Source organism: Polyodon spathula, chromosome 5 (genome assembly GCF_017654505.1).
Source record: "Polyodon spathula isolate WHYD16114869_AA chromosome 5, ASM1765450v1, whole genome shotgun sequence".
Taxonomy (NCBI): domain Eukaryota; kingdom Metazoa; phylum Chordata; class Actinopteri; order Acipenseriformes; family Polyodontidae; genus Polyodon; species Polyodon spathula.
Window position 1 is genome coordinate 36,523,981 of NC_054538.1, and position 26,630 is coordinate 36,550,610.

The 26,630-nt window shown below is 35.2% G+C and overlaps 1 protein-coding gene across 1 annotated transcript in view; it reads left to right on the forward strand.

The window, feature by feature from the left end:
• Positions 1-4,894: 4,894 nt before the first annotated feature.
• LOC121315920 (testis development-related protein-like) overlaps positions 4,895-26,630 on the forward strand; it is a 33,779-nt gene continuing 12,043 nt past the window's right edge. The window contains exons 1-3 of the mRNA XM_041250531.1: positions 4,895-5,368; positions 7,946-8,005; positions 23,224-23,327. Of these exons, the coding sequence (XP_041106465.1) occupies positions 5,285-5,368; positions 7,946-8,005; positions 23,224-23,327 (248 nt within the window). The 5' untranslated portion in view covers positions 4,895-5,284. The remainder of the gene's footprint in view (positions 5,369-7,945; positions 8,006-23,223; positions 23,328-26,630) is intronic.

Here is a 26,630-nt window from a genome sequence, read left to right on the forward strand (position 1 = left end):
TTTTGACCATGCAACACAGTTTTAGCCAATATAGTTCCAAGTTTCAGTCTAGGAGTTTAATCATACTGGTAATTATTTTTCATAGAAATTGAGATTTTATTTTTTTAATCAGCACCCCTGCTATTTCACTGTTTTACAGCCACAGTCAATCCAGAGGAAGCACTATTTTTGGAAGCAGAAAAATCTGAAAGCTTTTTGTACACATGCTAGTTAACTGAGGAACAAAATTAAACGAAAATGGGTTAGCACTATTTTAAAAAGATGCAGTACTGTATATTGAAAAAGAGTCACTAGGTCTTTTAAAAGTAAAACAAAATAGCCCTTTTGGGGGTTATTGATCTACTGTGTAGAATCAAAATATCATTTTCATATAAATCAGTTGTTTTCAAACTTTTTAGGCCCTGTACCCCTTTCCAAAAAATCTGGTCTACCGTGTACCCCCATCTGAGATAGGGTCATAACATACCTATGAAAACAGAAAGAAAATTGTATTTTCTAATTACTAGGCTTAAGTACTTACTAATGTTTACTGAATATATATATATATATATATATATATATATATATATATATATATATATATATATATATATATATTATTATATATTTAAATGAATGTTAACCTACCAAACGACGGAAAAATATTCTAAAGTCATTTTGATCAGATTTCACTAAAATTTACACCGTCGGGGATCTGTGCAGCCATTAGACACAAAATGTAATTCTTCCTTTTAAAATGAAGGAACAGGACTTCAAATTTACAAAAAAAAAAAAATAATAAAAAAAAATAAAAGTAAACTGAGCGATTTGCTGCTCAGGGGGGGGGGGGGGGGGGGGGGGCTAGGGTTCAGCCAGTTTCAGCCAATTATGGAAAACTGCTGTTAAACTAATTAAAATTAAACTAAATTAAAACAAAAAATGCTAAAATTATTTAAAAATCCAGACCAATAAGTGACCAAAACGAGTCCAAAAACAGGTTATGCTTTTGAAAACAAAACGAGGGTTCTAATTTAAAACAAAATCAGAAAGCAATTCTCAACAAAAGTCGCGCATTTCTTCAATACTGTTATTTAAAAACATAAACTTAGATAAAACACACTGAACTGATTAAACTAAACTACAAACACTGAACATTTAAACTCCAGAAAGCAAACGTACCTAGTAAATACTACACATTTTTAAAAGAAGCAACATCATACAACGATTATATATATATATATATATATATATATATATATATATATATATATATATATATATATATATTTATATATTTCTCTTTTTAGCCTACAGACTGCAGAACCACTGCCTTGCTGTTTTAAAAACGTAGTTTAGCCATGTGTGCGCTGCTCAACGTTCACTCACTGTCAGCTGCCGATTGGGTGTTTATAGTTAACCTCGCCCAACAGAAAGATAACGTACACCAGTACGGCTGTGGTTTTATTTGAATGGGGATTCAACATTGTTAATTTGATTGCTAAGTCGCAAAGTACTACAATATGGTGAAAATAAATAAATAAACCGTTGTCCGCCATTACAGGATTTTTCTCGCGTACCAATTGAGGAGCGCTCGAGTACCCCCAGAGGTAGGCGTACCCGTTCGAGTACCCTCAGAGGTACGCGTACCCCAGTTTGAAAACCGCTGATCTAAATCAAAAATACAACCCAGACATTTTACCAGACAGAAATACACTAAAGCGACTCACAAGCATTAGTAGATGTTGAGTGCATTGTTACACAGAGCCTAATCTTGATGATCTAAACAGTGGAGGCATTTTGATCTGCCACTGTTTACATCAAATGAACAGATCCCATTAGCTACAGAAGGATTGAAGAAACTACGAAACGATTTAACCCAGGGATAAACCTTCTGCTTAGAAGTCAGACTTTTTACCTTGAGCTGTGCATTCCTTTTTTAATCACTGAAACAGAATTACCATACACCACAATATTGAGGAAGGTCACACTATGGAGGTAATTCAAAATGCACGGAAATAGAAAACTAAGTCTTTATTGTGTATTTGTGGGAGTGTGGGCAGGTATTTCTATCAATGTGTTGACAAAATTTGAGAAAATGTCCCCACAAAGATAGTAACTCCTGTAAAAAACGACGCTGTGGGGCGTCCCCACTTTTTAAAACATCTTTTTAAGATTTAAATATGCCATAAAAAAAAAAATTAAAAGTGAAAAAATATTTAGTTTGTTGTCGACTTTCACCCTGTGTGCAGATTTTCTGACTGGAGTTAGAAATAGTAAATAAAAATGTAGCGAGAGTCGACGAGAAGTCCCCACAAGTATAGGAATACAAACGTGTGTGTGTGTGTGTGTGTGTGTGTGTGTTATAAGTGCAACTACAGTATGTCGATACAACAATTATCATTGCAATACCATACATCTCTAATAAAGTTTAGTCATGCATATAGATTCACAGAAATCTCCACTATTTTTGTGCACTTGTCTAGCACAAATGACCAAGGGATTATCAACTATACATAATTAAAAGCACACATAAAAGAAAGTTACACACAGTACAATGCCTAAATGTTACTGGTGACCATATTATCTCCATCTTGAGGTCGTTTGTATTACTTTCTAGTTGAACAGCCTTTTTCATGGGGTGGGAGCGAACAGGATTTATCAAGATTAAACATGAGTTCCCATAGCAACTGTCCTATTTAAGATCCCTGACTTCAAAACAGGTTTTTACATAAAAGGTCTTGGTTTTCTAACTGAGATAGTTGTCTTAATTAGCAGCCTAGAGGCAACATCAGTTAGACGGGCAGGTATGTTCATATTGTCTTTGTATAGTTAACATGTTGATAATTACTTCATATCTCAATATGCTTTCACACTTCTTGCTCTGTGAGTTACTTACAGTATGTAAAAACTATTGACTAAAACCACTATGAACAACATTTTTGAACGTGTTTTGCCAACTCAATTTGGAGAAGCTGAATAATCAGGAAGATTGTGATACTAACCTTTCTATGTTTATGAAGAGTGAATGTAAGAACATAATAAAATAATGTGAAGAGGCCATTTGGACTGTCAATGCTGTTTTTTTTTTTATATCCTGTTGTGGCAGGGCTAAGCATAGAAAGAGTGTGTTTTGAAATTTCTTTGGTTTGTTAAGGTTTTTTAAATAAAGTTTTTCTTTGTTTTTTATTTTTAATATGGCAGTGCTGGGGTTAGAACCTCCTTCCTGCTAAATGTGTCCATTTCCAATTTGATTAGAATTGCCAATTTGGTGATGATGGCCACCTGTATATAGGAGGAGCTGAAACCAGATCTTTTGTTCAAAGCCAGTGCCTTTGTGCTCATTCAGGTTGAGCAGAATGTGGGAAGTTTCACGTGTCTAACGGCAGTCTGGAACTTAAGTTTAGTTAAAGTCAAGGGGATAAGTTATTGGTTGTGGAGCTCTCTGTGTAGGGGGACTAGTGCACAGCCAAACTACTCTAGACCAGCTTTTGTTTGTTAGTTGTGTTTTTGTACAGTGTTTTATTTTGAATGTCTTGTTTACAGAAGCACCACACCACCATATATATATATATATATATATATATATATATATATATATATATATATATATATATATATATATATAAAATGTATGTAATACCATTTCTGGAAGCTCATGGTGATTCATGGTACTGCACCTGAGTTTCAGGTTTTTTTTTTTGCAATGTGGTTGCCAGTTTGTGTCTCATCTCTGTTACACCGCTGTAGATTTTTTTTTTTTTTTTTTTTTTTCCTCACACTCTGATAACTACTGTACTGTTCGGGCTTCCAACCTACCTCAAACTTCACTTAAACAATTTAGTCAATTTTGTGATGCACTGCTACAGTAATGTGGTCACCGAGGTCTAATGTGTTTTCTTCAGTCTCTAGTGGATATCATATATGCTGTTTTCTCAAGTTCCACTGGGGTGGTGAGCAGCAAGACACAGCCCATTACATTTGTTCATTTACACTGGCTCAGATTTTCTCATAGCTGTTGCAGTGATTTATGTCCAATGCAACCACACCAGCTTGTGTCCAAAGAAGTCGTTCATTGCGACAGGTTTAAGTGCCCAGGATGAAATCCATACTGGGTCTTAACAAATTAATTTACTTGTTCAAGTTTTCACTCTCTAAAATATACAACCCTTTTTCAAGGGGTTCCTAAGGGGAGCAGTTCACTTGGTTACAGTTTAACAATCCAGACAATATTCAATTATTGAATAACTACAGGCAAAATAAATCAGTGTATGCCATTTAAGTAAAACATTACATCACCCCAGATAGAAATTCGTAAAGCTTTATTTCTAGTACTTGCTTGATGCATTTTTATACTGGGATAGATATTGCTCCAATTTTTATGAGCTCGTTGTGCCCAAACGTAAAATATATCTATACTATATTATAAATATATATTATATATATATATATATATATATAAATATAGATATATATATATATATATATTATAAAGTTGTATATTCAAAACTGTTCTTAACTGGTGTTGGTCTCTGCAATGACTATCAAGCTTTATGTACAGTACATCAAAATCAGACTAAATTAAACAACTCATGGATTAATGTTTTGTGATTATGCGCGTATATTTATGTCCCCCCCCCCCCCCAAAAAAAAAAAAAAAAAAACATGTTTAGACCTCCAATTGTGTTATATACAGTAACACATTCACAATTTATATGGTCATTTCATAAGGTTTAAAAAAATTTAAAAAAATAAGAAATGCGTTCTTATGGCGCATTTCTTTCTGTTACATTCCAAGATTTTTTTCAGCGCTTCATGCAAGGATTGACATTTTATTACAACCCCTTACCATGGTAACCAGTTAAAGCCAATAAATGAACGGTGTTTGACAACAAAAAACGTGGCAGGGAGGAAGGAGAATATTGTAAAGGTCACAGGTGTCTGAGTTGCAAGTTTTCTCACAAACACTCCTGAACGCGTTTTCCACACTTTAACAAACCGACCCTTTAATTCCAGTGGCTGTTACTTGTTAGAAGTAATCTTCCTAAACACTGTCATCAATTTACGTTAAGAGAGATTAGATTCGTTTTTTTTTTTCCCCTGGAAAGTTCTCATGATCAGAGCAGCTACATTCTTGGTATTGTTTTTTTTTTTTTTTTGGCGGTGCGCTTTTCTCTGCTGGAAATCATTTGGTTTTGCAAACTCCTTGATGTAGCAGAAGCCTGTGTCAAAAAGAGTACGGTAGATGTACATTTAAAACACTAAGTGGAAACAAGCAAACGAGCGCAACAAAAACCGAGAAAAAAAAATGTGGAAGATCAACAAAAGTAAAGTACTGCTAGACAATACTTCGGAGGAGGAAAATAATACGTTACAGCAACAGACATGTAAGGTAAGACCTGAACAACATACTGTAACGCAGAAGCGTGTGGCGATTTATTTATTTATTTATTTTATTTATTTATTTTAATGTGTAGCAGTGCAGTATAATAATATCTTCATGCTTTTCGTTGTACTGGAAGAAATAGTCAAGGGTCTGCTGGTTGTTTTTTTTCTGATTTTAATAGTTTGTTAGTCTGCAGCACTTTTTTGTTTCTTTGTATTTTGTTTATTTTGCATGTTTACAAACGCTGTGACCCTGTAGAAAATGCATAACAACAACATTAATACGTATTGTTAAGTTTTACATAGGATTCTTGAGGCGCTAAGAAGTAGCACCAGTACATACATTTTCGTGGCAATTATAGTATATAACTGACAATTAAGGCCCTGGCCCTGTTAAAAGTGCTAAGATGGTTTGCGTCAACATTACACAGCGTTTAATACTGGACTCAAGACCACCTCAGGAGGTATCCTAGAGTCCGGTTCTAATTAGATCGCATCAGCTAGTGCGGTTTATCATAAGTGTGGACACTAATACCAAACCACATTTTTCTGTGTATCCTCCAATATCCCAAAATGCTTTGGGATATTTTGGCTAAATACCCGAAGGATTTGCTATCCGAAATGGGTATTCATTTTTGTGCTTTAAAAATTGCTAGGACATCTCTGTTAAACTAATGGGGAAAATGGCAAAAGCACAACGTTAAATTTAGGCGCCAGCAAAAACGAAATGCGAGTTAAAATGGATTGGGATGAACGATTCACGTAATCTGTCGCCTCTGTTTTAAATACAATTAAGGGGAACAGAATTAGGCGCAGGCAAGATGTGAAGGTAAAAACAAAGATTGTTTTGTAATTAACAGCATCTGAGTTTAATTATGAAACTAGAATCAGGTCAGTTTGTTTGAAACGATGTCACCTGATTAAAAATAAAACCCCCAAACTTCAAGCCCTACATGTGTGTTCTCATTTACTTTTTCCATAATACGTGCTTTATTTTATTTCAGCAATATGCATTGCTATTAATATGAAACATAACACATTATTTTAAAATAAAATACAGTGCCTGGTGGGTTACTGTCGTATTCATTTCCACTGTTGATTGCGCTGCTAGAAACTATAACCTAACTATTCTTGTGTGGACGTATTAAACTCGACTACACATGAAACGGTTCTTCAGTGTGGACTCTGAGCTAGATTAATTAGAACTGTTTCGGGGACTGTTATGTAGTCCGGACAGGGCCAAAGTCTTTCGTGTAGACGTCAAATACATCAGTAATACCGTGTTGTGTAATAAACATGTTCTGGCCAAAAATAAATAAAAATGTGCTGATGGGCACAGTACAAGAATGTAATACTTGAAATGGATTTACAAAAAAAATTCAAAAGCTGCTGGGCCGTAAACATGTAGAATATTTAATTTGTATTGAGCTTTCCATTGTAAATGCTTCATGCCAGTATTTATTGCTTGAAGTAGATGATCTTTTGTCAACAAATGTAATAATGTAGTAACTGGATTATTTCAACATTCAATACCAAAAATCAGTAATGAAGAAACAAACATATTTGTTAGTTTAATCTCATTGTTCTGAAGCTATTGGCCAACAGAATGTAATTTGTATAATAATAAAGTAATAAGACATGTCTAGGGGAGCATTGTTGTAAAAAAAAACAAAAAAACGCACTGTTATGTGTTGCCTTGTGCTTCCTCTCCCACTCATTGTTTACATTCACAGCACACCGATCCTCTTTAAGGATTAAAAACTTAAAAGGTGTTTCAAACATAACCAGAATTGAGAGCAATAACCAGTGAGAGAAAATTTTTTGATTATTTTCATTTTTGATTATTTCTCAGCTTGGCAGTTCTTCACTATACACTCTTACTTTTAAATATTATGAATCGTTTCAGCAGTTCTTTAGTTCATCTTAATGATTTTTCACTTGTCTTTGATCTCCTGTAAGGTCTTATTCACAAAGCAGGAGGTGCACAGGCATGTCTTGCACCTCAAACACTTAAAAGAAATGGCCTTAGCGGTTCTAGCTGCCTTATTATCAGTGCAGTCTGCTAATTAAGCTAACTGCAGAATGTTCAGTGTAAACTGTAATTTTAGAAGTCTTAAAATATGCAGCAACAGGAAGAGCACAGGCCATTGCAAAAGTGATATGACCTTTTTTAAGTCAGTCATTTACTCCTGTCTGTTTATATGCCAATGTTTTGAAATAACTATGATTAAAGCATGTGAAGAAACAACTTCGAGTGCAGAGAAATGTTGAATTAAATTATTACCTTAGTCGTTTTGTTCCAATTTGACAAAATTATCACACGATCTTAGAAAAAAAAAAAAAAAAGTAAATTACAAACCAAAATATTGAAGAGACAAAAAAAAAGGTTTTGGCTAGCCGCACGTATGTAAAGTACTGAATACACACATAGAAAGGGACATTCAACAATTGTTTCAAACTCAAATTTCATAAAGAATAATTTTTGTAATATGCTGCATTTCCCCCTTCAGGAAGAGGCCCATTGACAACAGTCTTTGTTTATATGCCGTTCAGTTATTAATTATTCAGTGGCTTTTGTTTTCAGAATAAAGACACAGCTGTTGAAGAGGAAACCACCAGCCCTGTTTCACAGCTTGCTTCTAAGGTAATCGTTGTGAATTGTATGGGATACATTGACATTGACATGGCCGTTTAGTAAAAAATTTTCACTGAAATGTTTATTTAAAACTTGCATAACTCGCTTTTGGCTTTTATCAGATATAGGAAGTATGCTATTGGATTGAAGCAGCAATGTATTTCCCTCGAGCATTTTAAACACAGTGTGGGAATTTTGTTATTGTACTATTTCAATTAAAAAAAAAAACTTTTAAGTGGAACGTTTTAAAAAAGAAAAATACATGACTGGCACTGTGAGACAGGTTTAAGGACAGTAAAAAGTAAATTATTTGAAATATGTGGAAAATAATACATTGAACGAATGTTATTTTGTGAATAGTGAAGTGGTTCAAATGTTGTCTCAAACGAGTGTAGTTTTTTTTTTGTTAATTCAAAATCAATTGAGACAAACTTTTTAATTTTTTATTTTTTAAATTATTTTAATTTCTTTTTGGCTGTTCTAGTCAAGGTCTTTGTTCCAACTCTGTTGGAAATTGTTTAATTGAACCAACTAAACTCCATCCATACTCCTAAAGTAGTTAATTATCTCATTTTACCTGTTAAACCTGGAGTGGAATGGCCCATCAGTACTGTGACTGGACACCCTGCATTAATGAATGTAGTTTTAGTCTTAGTCTTCCATCCAGCTGTTCACCATCTTCTGACAGCACTCGTTACATTAGTGTTTTATTGTAGCTGGGAGCTGCCAGTCCTCCTGATAATATTATCTGGTGCCCTGCACCTGTAAAAAGCGCACTTCCAATTTAATTTTGACCTGTGGATTTAACGCCCTTGTTTCTTTTTTGGCTGTAGAAGTGGGGAACTGTCAGGTGTCCTGGGTATGAATCTCTGATTCTGCCTCCAGCTTCCTGCAAGCTAGAGCTTGTACTGGGTACATTCCTGTGCCCATTGTGTGCTATTGTAATTGGCATATGCTTTCCACTGAAACAGTTCTCTTGTCACTATACCACTTCAGTTTCCCATTGCTTACCTCAAAGAATACCTTGAAAGAGTGCAAATCTTCATTAACGGCAAAATAAATGTTAACGTTCAGTGGTTTGCTCTCTCGGCCTCTGAATGTGCCTCCAACATAATCTGTTAATTTGATTGTTTTAAAAAAAAAAAAACACACACACACACACACAGATGTTCCAGAGCAACACATCAACATTTATTGCCACTTTAAAAAACTATCATTAGAGTGTAAGGTTTATGCTTATCTCAAGGTTGTGCATTCTTTTCTTATTATGCAAATGTCCAAATATATTGGTTTTGACATTGTTAAAAACTGGTTGGCACAACCTCCACATTCCAGAGGATCCACTGCTCTGAATCTTGGTGTTGCAAATTAAACAAGGCCTTGTAATTGTATAGTAAAACAGTCCTTGTTACATATAAGCTTGTGTAATGTATGAAGTGAGTATGTCTTTTAGTGCCAGGAATTTAATTTGTTTACAAAAAAAAAAGGCAATCCATGTATCTAGTTTGGTACAGTACAAGAAGTAAGGCTACTTACTATTGCTCCAGTTGACTTCCTTTTTACTAACATGCTTCTTTTTATTTTGCAACATATTTCACTCTTTATTGACCACGGCAGTAAAAATGTCAGTCCCGGTTGAGGAAAATATTCTTCAAATTGGCTTTTAAACACTCAATTGATAAGAAATTCAAGCACGAGAAAAGGCCATTGGTGCCAGCTTGGGCCGTTAGCACTGAGGTGTGAAAAAAAAATTAAAAAAAAACCCTAATCAGGTAAGTAGGAGAAATGACACCTCTGGGAACCCTTTTTGTGAAAAAGCTTCTTCTCTCCTTGATTTTGAATATGCCCTTTAGCTTTCACCACTGGCCCCTGGTTCTGTTTTCTGTGACCTGTGAAAAACAATTCTCAACAGTTACTTTGTTAACTGCTTGACAATATTAAATACCTGCATGAAGTCCCCTCTGACTCTCCTTCTTTCTAGGCTATATCGATTCAGCTCTTCCAATCTATCTTCATATGACATGCCTTTTAATCCTGGAATGAATCGTGTTGCTCTGCTCTGTATTCCTTCCAATGCCTCTTTCTTATGATATGGGGACCAGAACTGTACTCTGTATTCTAGTTTTGGTCGTACCAGTGCATTGTACAATTAATGTAATTTATCTAGGTTTTAATTAAACTGTCTTGGCTATATAACCTAACATTTTATTTGCTTTTGTAATAGCTTCTCCGCTCCCCACACTGTAGTTGGCTTAAGAGTTTCATCCATTACTACCCCCAAGTCCTTTTCGTACGTAGCTTCCTCTATTTTGTTACTATTCACGTTGTACTTGTCTCTAATGTTTTTTTTTTTTTTAGCCCTGTGTTCAAGACTTTGCATTTATTCTCATTACATTTAATCTGCCATGTGTCAGCACAAGTTTGAATCTTGTCTAAATCTCTTTGTATTATTAAAGTTGCTGATTTGGGAGTTGGCTACCCCTCCCAGTTTTGTGTTGTTTGCAAATTTGCATAGTTTACTGACTACGTCTTGGTCCAGGTCATTTATATAGATTAGGAATAACAGTGGTCCCAATACTGATCCCTTTGGCACCCCACTTGTTACGTTGCTCCATTTTGATGCCTTGCCTTTAATTTAGAACTCTCTGCTTTCTATCTTGTAAACAGTTCTGAATCCATGCTGCTACTTTACCATTTATTCCTGCTGATTTAATCTTTAGGCATAGTCTTTCATGCAGTACTTTGGCAAATGCTTTTTGAAAATCTAAGTAGATTGTTAAATACAAATATTCCTCCATTTTGGTCCTTATTATAGTTTCCACGATTGTACATATGATTGATGTTAAACTTATAGGTCTGTAGTTCCCAGGGTCAAATGTATTTCTGTTTTTAAATATAGGAACAACATTGCCAGTCTTCCAGTACAATGGGATAGCTCCTTTATTTATAGATTTGTTGATTATGTAACATATTGGTTTAAAAATCTGTTCTCTAGTTTCCCTTATGATTTGTTTATTTTAAGTGCTACTAGCTCCCTTAGTACTTCATTCTCTTTTATAAAAAACTAATGATGTTTGTGTACATTCTGTAAACTTTGGTATACTGTATAAATATTAAGTACATCTGTGGTTTGGTTGTTTTTAGTCACTAAATCATCACTGCTGTCACGTAAACTACTGGCTTCCTCATTTTTATCATTAACATTGAGAAAACCCTTTTGGATTAAGTTTACTGTCTACCACTACTTGTCTCTCTAATTCCCCTCTTGCTCTCCTAAGCCCCTTTCGCATTGGCGTGCTCTACCTGGGTTGGAACCTACCTGGGGCAGGACCCGGTGTCATGTGGTTTGGCTACATAATTTCACACTGCTTTTGGTAAAGCAGGGTTGACTTGGGTGACACATGCAAGTACACAATGCACGTTTCAGTGCCCCGGAAGCAGCTTGCTACGGACACTTCCATCCAAGCTTCTCTGGATTGAACCATCAGCCCAAATGTTGATTAGAGCAAATGTTTCTTCAATCTGGCTCATACTACGTCTCAAGCAACAATAATATGGCTAAACAGAATAAACAAAAACATTCCTTGTGGAACTGAAGCCTTCACGCAGGCGTGACTGTTTGTTAGTTTGTCTGCTTACGAATGGCCGGCATGCATTTTGTGTCGCTCAACTTGGGTCAAAGTGTGTCAACCCACATCCTGAGGTGGGTTGCTAGGACCTTGGTTAACCCGGGTACGACCCAGGTACATGGGTTCTCACTACGTGGGATTGTGACCCGGGTAGAAGTGCCAGTGTGAAAGGGGCTCTAGTTTTTTTTTTTTTTTTAAGGTCTCTACAGGCCTGTATGTATTCTATTTGTAAGTGCTCCCTTCGATTTACTAGAAAGATACAGGTAGTAGACAAAAGATGGAAACACCTGGGTAAATGAAGGACACCAATATATTGAAAGCAAGGGCTTCCACACAGGTGTGGCTTATGCGTTAATTAAGCAAGTAACATCCCAGCATGCTTGGGGTCATGTATAAAAATGCAGGACAGGCCTGATTGCCTATAATTATAGCTAGCATGGCTGCAAGAGGAGACCTCAGTGACTTTGAAAGAGGGTTGATTGTTGGGGTGGACTTGGCAGGAGCTTCAGTGACCAAGACAGCTCAACTTGCTGATGTTTCACGAGCAACGGTGTCTAAGGTGATGTCGGGATGGAACTCCAAGGGAAAGACATCATCAGCAAAGGGCAACCGTGGGCGGAAGCGCATACTCCAGGATCGTGATATCCATGCAATAATTCAAGTGCAAGGCAAAACAGGCAATAACTGCAGATTAATTGACTGCAAATTTCAGCCTGGGGCACGAGCAGCCAGTTTAATCAAAAATAGTCTGCCGAGCACTCCAGAGCGGGATACCCAGTACACAAACCGCTCATCACACCTGGCAATGCCAGTTTTGCAAAGAGCACAGGCAGTGGACTACCGAGCAGTGGAGAAATGTGATATGGTTAGATGAATCATCCTTCACCATGTTTTTGACAAATGGATGAGTGCACATGTGGCACCAGCCTAAAGAACTCTACAGCCCTGAGTGATTGGTTCCAACGTGATTTTCCTGGCATGGTTTGGGTGCACTCATTCCCTTAGAAGGCAAGGTCAATGCTAATCGCTGTTTAATGGTACTGAGTGCTCATCTTTACCCCATGTCGCAGCATTTCTTTCCTGCTGGTGGGTGGGTGAGTGGGTGTCTTCCAGGATGACAGTGTCCCCATCCACAGAGCACGTGTGGTCGCCCAGTGGTTTGATGAGCATGACACTGACGTTATCCATATGTCACGGCCTTCTCGGTCACCAGATCCTAACCCAGTCGAGCGTTTATGGGATATTCTGGAACAACGCCTGAGACAGTGTTTTCCACCAACATCAACCAGACGTGAGTTGATTGACTTTCTTGTGGAAGAATGGTGCCGCATCCCTCCTGCAGAATTCCAGAGGTTGGTAGACTCAATGCCATGGCACACACAGGCCGCACTGGCCGCATGTGGTGGCCCAAGGCCCTATTAAGTGACTTTATATTGGTGTTTCCATTCTTTTGTCCACTACCTGTATAATTATTTTACCCATGGTTTCTTTTTCTTAAGTTCACCTTTTCTAATTTTTGGGACACATTTATCCAACATTTCTAACATTATATCCCAAAATTTAATCCAATTGTTTTCAGCTTCATTATCTATTAGTATTCTGTTCCAGTCTGTTTAGAAGCTCCTGTTGCATTCCTTTCTTGTTGTATTGTTTATGTACTGCCCTTGATTTATTTGCATGAGGTCTCAGTTTATGTTTGGGAAGTTGAAGTCTTGTATAATTAAGGTGCCCCCTTCCTTACCCTTTTTAATGCTTGCATATAAGTGTTCATTTAATGGTTCATCAGAATTTGGGGACCTATAATGTACTTCCTCTGTTAAACCTTTTAGATTTGTTTTCATTTAATTTAATCCATATTGATTCACTGTTGTTGCCATTATATTCCAGTATTTCCCATTTGAAGTCATTTTAGGTGCCCTTCCCCCTCTTTTCATTGGGTCTGTCTTTCCTAACTAAGCTATATCCTTCTGTGTTAAACTCATCTCCCCCGTTCAGAGTTAACTAGGATTTCGTTATTCCTATAATATCATAGCTGTCCACATTGACTATGGCTTCTAATTCTAGAAATGTATTTCTAATATTTCTTGCATTTAAATATATGCATTTAAGTTTATGGACATCAGCAACAATTTGGTTGCATTTGTTTGTTTTCTACATCATTTCCAATCCTGTTTTTGATTATTTTATTTGTTGTTGCTGTGTAGTTTGTAGTGTAACTGTCCTTGGCTGTAGTCTCCCCCCCCCCCGCCTTGTTTTGAAATCAACACATTCATTAATTGATTTTTTTGAATACCTGACGATAAATACTACTTTAAAGACAATTCTGAGTACGAGTAGTGAGTTTTTGTACACCCCTAATATTCATTGTTATCAATGAAAATGGTTTACCAAGTCCTGACAGTGGTGCTAAGTGGAGTAAAACAACCATGCAAATGTATTTGAAGTGTTAAAGGTGTCTGGTGTTTGTGTGGTGAGCTGGAATCTATACTGTTTTTTTTTTTTTTTTTTTTTTTTTTTTATTCACAAATTTCCAACTAGCATCAATTAAAAATGTTATGTGTTTGGGCTTATCCCCGTATTTCCAAAATAGTTCATCTGTTTATTGTGGTTATAACCAGTAAATTCCATGAAATGCAGACCCCACACCACGTACAGATTGCAAACCTGTCTCTCTTTTTTGTTATTTCAGGGTGCTAGCTTCCTATTGGGAGTGAATATACTCTGCAAAAAAAAAACCAAAAAAATAAATAAAAAAAAAACCCTGGAGTTCTCCAACACATACCTTGAGTTGAGTCTTGTTGAGAAATGTATTCTAGGAATAAAATGACATTTAACAAATTACAATACAGCAAATGTATATTTTAGTAACAAAACATGAAGAACAATTAGCCAACTTTTTGTAGCATTCTTGTTTTTATCATGTATTGTTATGGCTATTTCCTTTGGATAGTTTTACATATGTAAATTAGTAAGTGTTGATTCATAGAGGTTCCTTTCCCTTCCGTTATATTTAAGCAGACAAGAAAACATTTCTCAAATGTATTTGTTTAAAAAAAAAAAAAAAAAAAAAAAATTAAAATTAAAAGAATTCCACCTAATCAAGATTTAAAATTATGTAATATTTGCAGTTGAGAGCCAGCCTACTTTTAATTTAGCGTTCTCTTCAAAGTTTACATAAACGGATAATGGAGTACTAAAAAGTAAATGAACAGAAGCTGTTTCCTGTTCAGTTATGTGCAGTACATTGTTTGCATATCTGGGTAACCAAGCATCTTTTGAGAATGAGGAAAAACACACATAGGAGGCTGTCGCTGGCACCATAATAAATTAGTCATTATTCAAGTGAATATGAAGGACGACAGTAATGTTTAACTTCCTATTTAAACAGTGCAATTTGTTATGTCCTGTGACCTCTTTTTTTGGGTACTTTATTAACTATTATTAACTAGTGTGCCCCTTAAAAAATAGTACTACAGTGTACTGGCATATTATGGTCACGGTGTTTCAACCTAGCTGTCCACATTACATAAAAGCAGTGTGTACCCAATTGGTACTGCCGTTACAGAAAACAGTACTACAAAATAGTATGTATATTGAACGCCTTAGTACAATATTCACTTAACGCTTAACAGTAAATTATATGTTGTACAATGGACCGTTATTTAAAATATTTACTGCATTATTTACTGCAATACATGTATTTGTATCAAAGAACAGTATTTACCGAAGTACCATACAAGAATCCGATGCTTGCTTTATGAGATCACACAGCAACTTATCTTCACTTTGTTATGTATGGACATATCTTTATACTGCAGCATTTGATGAGCTTTGTTCCTTACCATTTGTGCCCTTGTGTTTTTTCCACAATGGAGCCTGTGATCTTGACAGTTTATAAATATCCAGTGATGGCATTATTGTCTCAAGGGGGTGCAAATAAATTGAATGCCATTATCAATAGTTTGGAAAAAAAACGAAAAAAAAAAAAAAAAAAAAAACCTGAGGGTCCCAAAGGAAATGTTTGAAGTCCTAGTGAAAATGGTACAGAAATCTTTTTTTTTTCTTATTTACAATGACGGTTTCTTAACAATAAGAAACAAACATCTTTTTTTGTGTCTGAAGAATGAACCAGCATAGCAATATAATCAACAAAGCTAAATTTCAACTTGCTGTTCAATATTGCAAACTGTGCATGCTCTGCTCTCAGTTCCAGAAGACACTAAGCTCTAGAAAAGTGGGAAGCAACATCCTGCTTTTGTTGCATTTCTTAAAAAAGCCACATAGTTAATATCACACTTAAATCGAGGGGAGCTCTTTTTTTTTTAAATTTTATTTTAAAAAAATTTAACATATTTCATACTATTGGTTAGTAGTAGGGAGATTTAAATGACCACATCAGAACTACCATTAACCATTACATGGCTGAACTTTACTTTCTTTTGAACACTGTAAAAAAAAAAAAGTTAGTTCTTTTGCCAGTTCAGTTCTTTAAGGGGCAAAAAAATCAATTAAATGTCTCTGTGCCATTTCTTTCTGTCTGAGATGCGTTGTTTTATTCACTGTTTGCTCGACTGATGACACTTTGTAGTCACCGAACTCTTAAGTCAAGATGTGCCACTTTACAAACTGTTGTTAAACTAATTGATGAGCCACCAGACTCGCAAGGCTAAAAAGTTGAATTGACTGACCGAAAACAACAGGGTTGCCTTCATGGAAACTGTCAGTGTGCACTATGGGGAGGCAGATTTAAACATGTTCATGGACTTGGAGATGTCAAATGAATCCCATAAACTTAGGCACTTTTTCACTTCAATTATGTAGGAACTTGTACTAATATACAGTGTGTGTGTATATATATATATATATATATATATATATATATATATATATATATATATATATATATATATATATATATATATATATATATATATATATATATATATATATATATATATATATATATGTGTGTGTGTGTAGTTGGTATTTTAAAATCATTCATGGCAGTATTTTCACAACATTATCAAAACCACAGTGTGCACGGAAGGTTTAAGTTAGATAACTATGAAACTGCATGTCTATACAGGGAATATTTAATTCCTTGCAGATTAATTATTGGTATACAACATAAGTGTCTGCTATAACTAATGTGACCATTTTTTAAAACATGGAAAAAATTGTACCACATTTAACAAAACTGAATGACAGTTTTAACTGTTATTCCTGAAGTTAAATACCAGCCAATGGACCGTTAATTCCCCCTGAATTGTGCTTATATTTTTAAACAGTGTGTCTTAAAAGCAAATAAGATACAAGAATATTTTCTTTAAATTTCTATTAGAGGTATTTAAACTTGATTGAGGATAGCTTGTAACACGGTAGGTCTAATCAAATCCGGATATATTTCTCAGTCAGCCTAGATCTATCAAAACTACAGTATACTGTAAAAGAGTAACACAATACCACCAGGTTGCGGTACAAATCAATAATCATGCAGTATATACAGGATAGTGCTCTTGATATTTCTAGTAATCGAACTTGTAAGCCAGAAAAATTGCAGCTATATTTATAATACATTAAGCTAATCTTTACTAAGACGAGTAGCTGTGGTGATGAGTAACGCCATGGCAAATAAATGTCTGAAACCATGATCCTGCCTACCTGTTTTTTATTTATTTATTTATTTTTACATATAATTTTTTCATGCAGTCCCTGGATTTATGAGCTTGAAAAGCTTGTTTGACGGTCAGAATTCTTTTACAGCCAATTTTGCTCGCTCATGCAGCCCAATGTAATGTAATGCATTATTTAAATGCTGGGGGCACAATAGAGATCAGCATTAAACAGTACATTTCTATTTAGATAATGGAAATCCTTTTAGCAACCAATGTACCATATAACAGGAAATTCTGGCTGGTATTAAATTAGCAGATTTGGTAAGTTGGTAGATTTTGACGGTTTTTGAATTGGCATTTACCAATTAGCACGTTCACAAAGAATACTACACAGTTTTGTATTTCCACTTTTAATTTCAACAGCATTCAAATATATGTTTACTTGATGAAATGTGTCTGCTAAAACTGTCTCATTTACAGAAACTAGTTATAGCATCTACCATGTCACTACAGCAACTTGGAGAACAAGAAGGTGGCCTTCTAAAAATAAGTTGCAATATTTATCGTTTTTATATGGCCCTTCAATTTTAAGATATCAGTAATTGGAAAGGATTACTAACTGCAGTACACTTTAACGATAGGCATTTGCTAATTCTCAGTTTTAAAACTTAGGTATGGTTCACTGTCATAACAGTGGAATGGATCATAGTATCATTTCGTAATTGTAGGACAGTATTACCACATGTGAAACAATAAAGGGTGAAATCAAAACGCTTTAAATTTAAAACTGGTTACTAGACAAGCAAGCACTGGCAAAATCATCTTCTGTTTCTTTTTTTTTTTTTTTTTTAATACAGTGCCAACTAATTTGCTTTAACATGTTGTTTAGGGATAGGGACTTTGCGATTAACTGCATGCTGGGTGTCTTAATAGTAGTGTCTATATGTAACAATTCAAAGCAAATTTCCACCATTGTTACTGACTTTCTAAAATGTCTGGCTTAAACAATCTTGGCTGCTACTTTATTAACCCCCTATTAAATAAAAAACAAAACTGCTTAACCTAAAAAAGAACAGTCTTACAGGTACCACAGTAGCAGACACAGTTTACACAGCCTCAGAGTTTCTGATCGCATCATCAATTTCCGATTTCCGGAATCCTTTGATGGAAAAATCCGGTCTGCTTTAAATTTTTTTAAGCAAATAGGCTTCATCACTCACTGCCATTTTCATATTCACTTTGACATCCAACACATTCTTTCCCTTGTGCAGCACTCTCTTCTTTAACCTGTGCTGTCAGAGGGTGGGATCGCACACCGTATGCCGCACTCTGATTGGTGGAAGTATTTTTGGCGATCCAGTCCAAACCAGCAATAAAGCAAAAATAAATTTCACTGTCCCATTATACGGTATGTCAAAGAAAATATTAAAGGAAGGATGGTGTTTGTCATGCGTTTCCCTTAAAACCAGACTTTAGGGCTTCTGGATTTGTTAATTCCTGCCACCCGGACACAGATGCCAATTCCCGGACTGTACGGGTGAAACTGCTAGGTGGCTGCTTATTCCGAATGCTGTCTAATACATGCATCTGAAACCTGGATTTGGCACCATGATGTGTGAACCTTTGATAAGCTGAATCCAACATACGGTGTAGGTTTTGCCATATAGTTTCCATACAGTAGTACAGCACAGAAAGATATAGCACATTTTTTGTATTTTGTTGTAAAAAATTATATTGAACAAGATTTTTTTTTTCATGGTTTTTATTTAGTTTGATAATTCACTGATATGGGGGGGATAGAATGTCTAGTTTTAAAAGGGGGACAAACGATGAAATATTCTACAATTTTTAGCATTTACTATTTTTCAGGTAAGCATTTAAATATGTAGGAACATTTGTTGTATAATAACTCAATTTTGAATGTGTCAAAAGTACTTTTTTTCTGCTAAATATGTTTAACCTTGAAATATCTGTTTTTAAGAGCACAAGGGCCATGAAGTAAGCTCTTGTTAATGTGAAAATAATACAGCCCCCGGCGAATTACTGTACTGGATGCATCAAGTGTAAATTTCCATTTTCAATTTAATAAAAAAGTTAGTTATGTCCTGCTACCTCTGAGTCTCACTTAAACTGAATCATTCATTTTGTAGAAGGCTATTCTGTGAATCAAAAGGAGCTTTTGCTTATCCAAACTGCACTGTGTTTTCTTATGGCACCCCAAAGAAAGTGAATGGCATATAGCGTACAATAATTTAATGTGTGTGTGTGTGTATATATATATATATATATATATATATATATATATATATATATATATATATATTTATACAAATACATTTATGTAATTATATGAGTTACTGATTCTTGCATTATGATACACTGATGTTGACTACAGGACAACATAGCTAATGAAATCAATATATATGCAAACGACCAGTTTGCTAGTCAAGCCTGCTTTAAATGTGAAATTAAACTTTAATTTTCAGTGGAAGTCGTACATTTTGTCAAAACAGTATGTCCACAGTATAGCTATATATATATATATATATATATATATATATATATATATATATATATATATATATATATATATATATATATATATATATATATATTATAGATGTAGACAAGGAACAGTTACATAAACCAATCTTAACCAGAAATAAATCATCTGATCAGCAAGTGGACCTTCCATTGTATAAATGCATTAAATCACAGCATTCCTTGCATGACACCTACTGCCTGCAATGTAAGTTTTTGGTCTCCATTTTTTAAAAAGAAGTGATACAGGTAACACACTTTTTCAGATCATCTGTCATGAGACATCTTGTTCCAACAATATCAGTACCTATTGGGGCTTTGCTTTGAGAAACTTGTAGAGTTCTCACCTAAGTTATTATTAGCCTGTGTTTGTATCCAACCCAAGCCTAGTTAAATAAATAGGTTGCACATCTATACTGGTATGTGTGGCCTCTCATTCATATTTATTGATAAACCTGTTCATGCCCCTGGACAGAGCTAGTATGAGAAGTCAATCAAAAAATTCACTACTCCCTGTGATAGGAATTGGGAACCAGTTACCTATTTCTGATTTAAAGTTGGATGAATCGCCATATTCTGTGATGTCAGTTTAAGTTTTCACAGGAAGATGAGATTTATCTTCTTGATCTCAAATGAAAATATGTGGTCAGCTCTAATTTATGGTCTTGTTATTTTGTGTTATTATTTTACTGTCAGACCAGTTTTTACAATCCTTGTTCCATGCTTACTTTTGTTTACCAAGAACAAATAAGATTAAGGCATGCTCTTTAATATGTGAGCGATGCTGAAGGAACAGTCTTGACCAGATTTGAAAGCTCTCCAAGTACACTTTGATTCATGTAGTGTACATTATTATATGACAGTTGACAGTTGTTTTTGCAAGGATTACTGGTTGCAAGCCCAGTTTATGTGATGAGCTGTAGTGAATTGTAAAAGAAGACACTACAAACACACTAAAACGACGTAGCAGCCACAGATTTGAGGAGCTCTTGCACTGGTTAACCAAGGAGTTATGATTGATGGTACAAAAGGGGACGTAGCGAAGTGATCTGTTTCTTTATATGGTTAAAGCTGAACTGGAAGGAGAAACGTGTATTGTAATCATGACTGTTTTGTTTGTTTTTGTCATGTCTGAGGAGCCACATTGTTGTTGTTAGACAGCTGAACACAATCAAGAGCTATCGCCAAGGGCCAGCACTTATCCGGACTACACTGCACCATATCACACCTAAATCACTCACTGTGGACTTGTGTTTGTGTTACGTGTGGGTGTTAAAGATCGGGACTGTTGTTATTTTGGGACCAACCCGTGGGTTAAACAGAGCAATACACACTGCTGTATTGCCTGTTCTCACTATTATTATTACTATAGTAAAAATAAAACATAATTGCACATGGATTATCATTGTCTGTCTGTTCGTTGATCACTACTACGTTCCTGCACCTGCACACAGTTAACCACTTTGCCACAAGTACCTGGATAGCATACATGCTCATTTTAGTAGTTTTTTTTGCTTTCATTGTTTTTTTTTTTTTTGTGGGAAGTTTATGTGATTACACTAGAAATGGAATGGTTTTGTTCTGAGAGTCACTCAAAGGCAGGTAAAAACATATGGCATTGTTAGAATGGGACCACAGGGGCAACTTTTTCATATTTTGAGTGCTAATGATAGCCACATTAGCTCTGTTAAAAGGCCAAATTTTTTCAGTAACGTTGTCAAATTGATATTCTGTTTGATAAAGGTCTTGGTTCATGCTTTTGTTATGTCTTGATTAGATTATTGTAATGCTTTTTTTTTTTTTTTTTTTAAATTGTCGGCTCTAACTGGTTCACCATGCGGCAGCCAGAGTTCTTTCTCACGAACATCGTTCACAACATATTACTCTGGTTTGTAAACCACTGCACTGGCTTCCTGTTAAATTCAGGATTGATTTTAAAATTCTGCTTACTACTTCTGCCCTTCATGGTTTTGGGCCTTAATATTTACATCCTTCACAGCAAAAACAGCAATTTTATAATTATTTGATTATTTTTATTTGCAAAGACTTGCGACCAGTCAGCATCGTTGAAGAGTTTTTCAACCATTTTGTCACAAAATAGAGCCGAGGTACCAAATCCCAAGCCGTGCAACAATTTCAGGTAGAATTGTAAAGCAAAACGACTAGGGCAAACATAAAAAAAATCAATGAAATGGAATGACGTTGCCTTGACTACTAATGGTTGGACCTCTGTAGCTGATGACATCGCACAGCATCACACCTTCATGGGTGATGCAAGATTTTGTACTGCAAACAAAAGAGCTGAGAGGACATCATACAACAGAAAATATTGCAGAATGCATCTCGGAGAAGTTATATGATTATGACTTAAGCAAAACTATTATTTCAATTACTACCAACAGTGCTACAAACTACGTAAATGCAATTGAAAAACATTTTGGAGTCATTACTATCCCGTGTTTGAACCACACAATAAACATAGCCGTTCGAAGTGGACTTGATGTAAGACCAATACAGACTGTGTTTACCAGGCTGAAACAATTCAAAACATTTTCACAGATCCACAACTTATAAGTATCTGCTATAAAGTAAGCAAAAACTATGTGGATTGAAAAATAAAAAGCTTGTTAACGATTGCATAACACGATGGAATAGCACATATGACATGATCTGCCATGCATCGGAACATGCTGCAGTTATATTTGAAAAAAGCTGCCTCATCTGGAATGTGCAACAAACGAATGGTAAACTGTTGAAGATCTGTGAAACTTCAAAAAACTCGGGCAAACCTGGAAGTGGCCGCTTACACCTATTTCTCCAGATGCCAACCCACTTGAGTGATGGAAAAAATCCTAAGATGAAACACACACATCTTGCTAAACTGGCCAAAAAATACCTGAGTGTGCCGGCTACGTCTGTTCGTTCGGAGCAGGTTTTTTCTTGAGCTGGAAATACTGTAAATAAAAAAGCGGGCCGCCTTAGATCCAGATTAGGTTGACAGACTTGTGTTTCTAACCAACAATATGTGAAGTAAAGTAACAGACAGACTGCTGAAAACTTCAAAATTTGTATTTTTTTATATTGGACTTTTCACTGTACTGTTCATATTTGTAAAAAACACTGATGCTTAAATGTTAACTTTTTTTCAGACTCCTGTTTCTGTAGGCTGCTATTGCGCTGTACTGTAGTTGGATATTTTAAAATAAAATTTGATTTTTGTTATCTGTATTTTACAATGCACTGGTTTTTGGGGACTTTATATAATGCTAGAGAGGTCATTTTTATTTCCTGGAAGGTAAGCATTTAAATCGATAATTTATCGATTGATCTTTTGACAGTTAACTGACAGCCCCATTGTTGGACTGAAGTTCAACATTTTGAACTTGTGGCCTCTACAAAGAGGTTTTGTTTTTATTCATGGACACTGTGTTCTTTTCTGCAGGTTCAGGGTGCAAGTTTTAGGGGTTGGAAGGAAATGACCTCCTTGTTCAGTAAAGATGATGAACACCAGTTGTTGACGGGAAGTAAACCAACAAAAGTAAAAGGGTGAGTTACTGGAGTGTGTGAAAGAATACTGTAATGCATTTACAAAAGCAGCAACTTAATTACCATGTTGTGCTGATTTCAGCAACTCTGGTATTCCCTAAGGGCTTAGATACATGTAACACAGATCAGCTAAAGTGCTTTATTAAGTAAGATCAAGTACAGTCAATATTTTCAGTGTGTGGATGAACATGAGTGAGTTTATTTTCCATATATCTATGTTATGACAGAATCGTCAAGCCAAGCCAAGCAAAGCTTCTGCAGTTTAAAAAAAAAAACATTTTGTTTTAGGAATAGCTGTACTTTTTAAATTGTCAAGTCCGATACACAGAAAACATGTTTTGGTTTTACGTAGTCAGTGCTTTTCCATTCCCTTTATGGGCCAAATGTATGTTCACTTTGGATAGTGTTTTATAATTAGGCTTTCTGCTTTTCAACATTTATTTTACAGGATCTCAAATACCATAATAAATACTGCTGGGAATAACACGGAATTTTCATGTTATTCGTTCGTAATTTAAATATTCATTTGTTTTTCAAAAAGTAATAAAAGCCATTTATATTGCTCTGAACGCTGGCAGCGACCACATAGCAGCAGGGGCAGGGGGAGTGACCCAGTGAATTAACTACAAAACAAAGGATGGCAAATAGCAGTTAAAGTTAAACATTGTTTTGTTTATTCCCAAAATAAATAGTACATTCCTTGCCATTGCCGTTTCTTCACAGTAAACTGTGGCAATTGACATGTTTTCATAAAGTAAAATGAGGTTTACTTGTGCCTTTTTGTAGCTGAACAAGCAAATGAAAACTGAAGTGTAACTTTAACACTTCAAATAAAACAAACGTGGAAATGGCGTTGTAAAGTGAAGGGGAAAAAAGCTCACTATTTATTACATTCCACATAACAAAGTCACAACAGAAAATATTAAATATACACAAAAAAATATTTGTTTTTGTATTGGGATATTTGTCCCAGCACAAATAAATTGCACACCTTTTAGAGAACGTTTGGCGTTGGTTAAAAAAATAAATGTTACTCGATAGCCTCTGAAAAATAAACATTGATGTATTTATAAGCAATAACTGTTTTTTGTTCTGCAAAAACAGAAACGTTGCTACCTCATGTATTTGTGTGCTCAAAGTCACCAAAATTTGTAAATGTTCTGTAATCTTTAATCTGGTAGGACACAAGTAACAGTGCCCTGCCGTAGCTTTAAGCTGTAAGTCTTGTCTGTCTAAAATCAATTTAAATCAGACTGCACTCCTGAACCAAGTCATGTGATTTATTTTCGAAGTTTATAATCAGGATTGTTGCTTAAATACCATCCTTGAATTAGACGGTATATTTGGACAGTACTTCAACTATTAGTACTGTATTAGTTTTCTAAAGTGTTAAAAGTAATTTGCACGATCAGGTTGAATTTAATTGGTCTGTACTCGCTGAAAAGCCCTCATCACTACAAACTAGCTTTGTGATTGGTAGTTGGAGGTCTTAGGGTAATGCATAATAAAAAAAAGCTTGTCATATTGGTAAAATAAGCTGTCAATCACCCGTGTTTCCTCATCGATCAAAACATCCCCATAACATGATGCTGCCACCACCATGCTTCACAGTAGGGATGGTGTTCTTTGGGTAATGCACTGTGTTGGGTTTGCACCAAACATAATGCTTTGCATTTAGGCCAAAAAAAGTTTCATTTTAGTTTCGTCAGACCACAAAACTTTTTGCCACATGGCTACAGAATTTCCTGAGTGTCTGAAAAGCGTGAAGCACACCTCCATCTGTATCCCGATTACCAAAATCTGAAGCACCACTTGATCCTGTTTTTTTAATGTTAATCTCTACTGTCCCACACATAAATTGCCATTTTAGAAACTTTCATGCAAACTTTCAGTGCAAGGCAAAAAACACATTATGATAATTATTTAATATTTGTCAATTATGTTATTTATGGAGAACATTGATGTGGCTTTTTGACTTAAAATTCATGTGCAGCAATGTTCGTTTTGAATATTTCTGATAGTTTCTCCGCCGCACTAAAGAAACTAATTATTACTTCATAATAATCAAATTATTGCACTGCTAAGGTCTTCTGTCGTTGATCAACAAATGAGCACTGACACAAAGTGAAATGGGCAGAGATTTGTCACTCATGCCAAAATGAAATCTGATCAGAATGAAAGCTCGGTCAATCAACATGCAGTGATTTTATACTGGTGTTAATGGTGGGTAAGAAATAGAAAAATGAAAATAGCTAAATATGTTGAGAATGTAATGTTTAACTTAACTAGTCTTGTTGTTATTTTCAGGTCATGTACTGTAATGATGTTTTAAGTAAATCATTTAGTTCAGGTATGTCATTTTCTGATTCTTAGGGAGCACTTAGGGTATTGATTTTGTTTGTTTTCATTTGCTTGCTCTTCGAGAAGAATGTTGCTGTGTATTTGAATGTTAAGTCAGAATAATTTGCTAACATCTGAATAATAAACTATGTAAAATATTTAAGAAGACACAGATGTAAACAAAGTACTGTAGTTCATAATATAGCTAGGTTATATCCAGTAGCATTTGTTTTTTCAAATTTAAGCAAAATGAAAAAATACAAACTAGACAAAAGATTACCGTTAATTTCCTAGTACGAGATTGTGCTTTTTTTAAAAAAAAAAAAAAACATGGTCAAAGATTATGTGTTGAGGATGCAGTGTGTGGTCATGTATTGAAGTATTTTGAGAAAATCCATCTTGTGTAACTGATTGATACAGCCGCTCACTATTAGTGTTGGTTATTGTCAGTAATGGTTGAAGGTTTTCACTTGAATGAGCCAATGATCTTAAAGGCAGGAGTGGTCTCAAACTTTGCTGAAGGTAGAGGGGTATACCTAAAACTGGTATTCTTAATTAACAACTGAATATATTCAATATGTTGTGCATTTATAAACGTGTTGGATTTATGTAATTTTACTTTTGTACGGCAACAACACATGTAAGTATTCCTGATGCTTCAGCCTTGTTCTAACACACCAACGGCGATCATGTGATGCATATAGTCAGGCCCGGAGGAAGACCTGGGCAGAATGAAAACAAGGAATCTGCTTTACCGCTGTGTGTGAAGCAGTGCTCCCGTGACATTTAGTGGAAACTGGCGTCGCACTGAAGAGTCTTTCACATGGTATGGAGCAGAGCTAGGATAAATATAGTTATAAATATGGTTTGTGAAAAGTAACTATTATTTGAAAATAATTTAGTACATATCGCAGAAAGTAACTTATTTGAAAATAATTAAATGCAAATTGTAAATCATTGAAA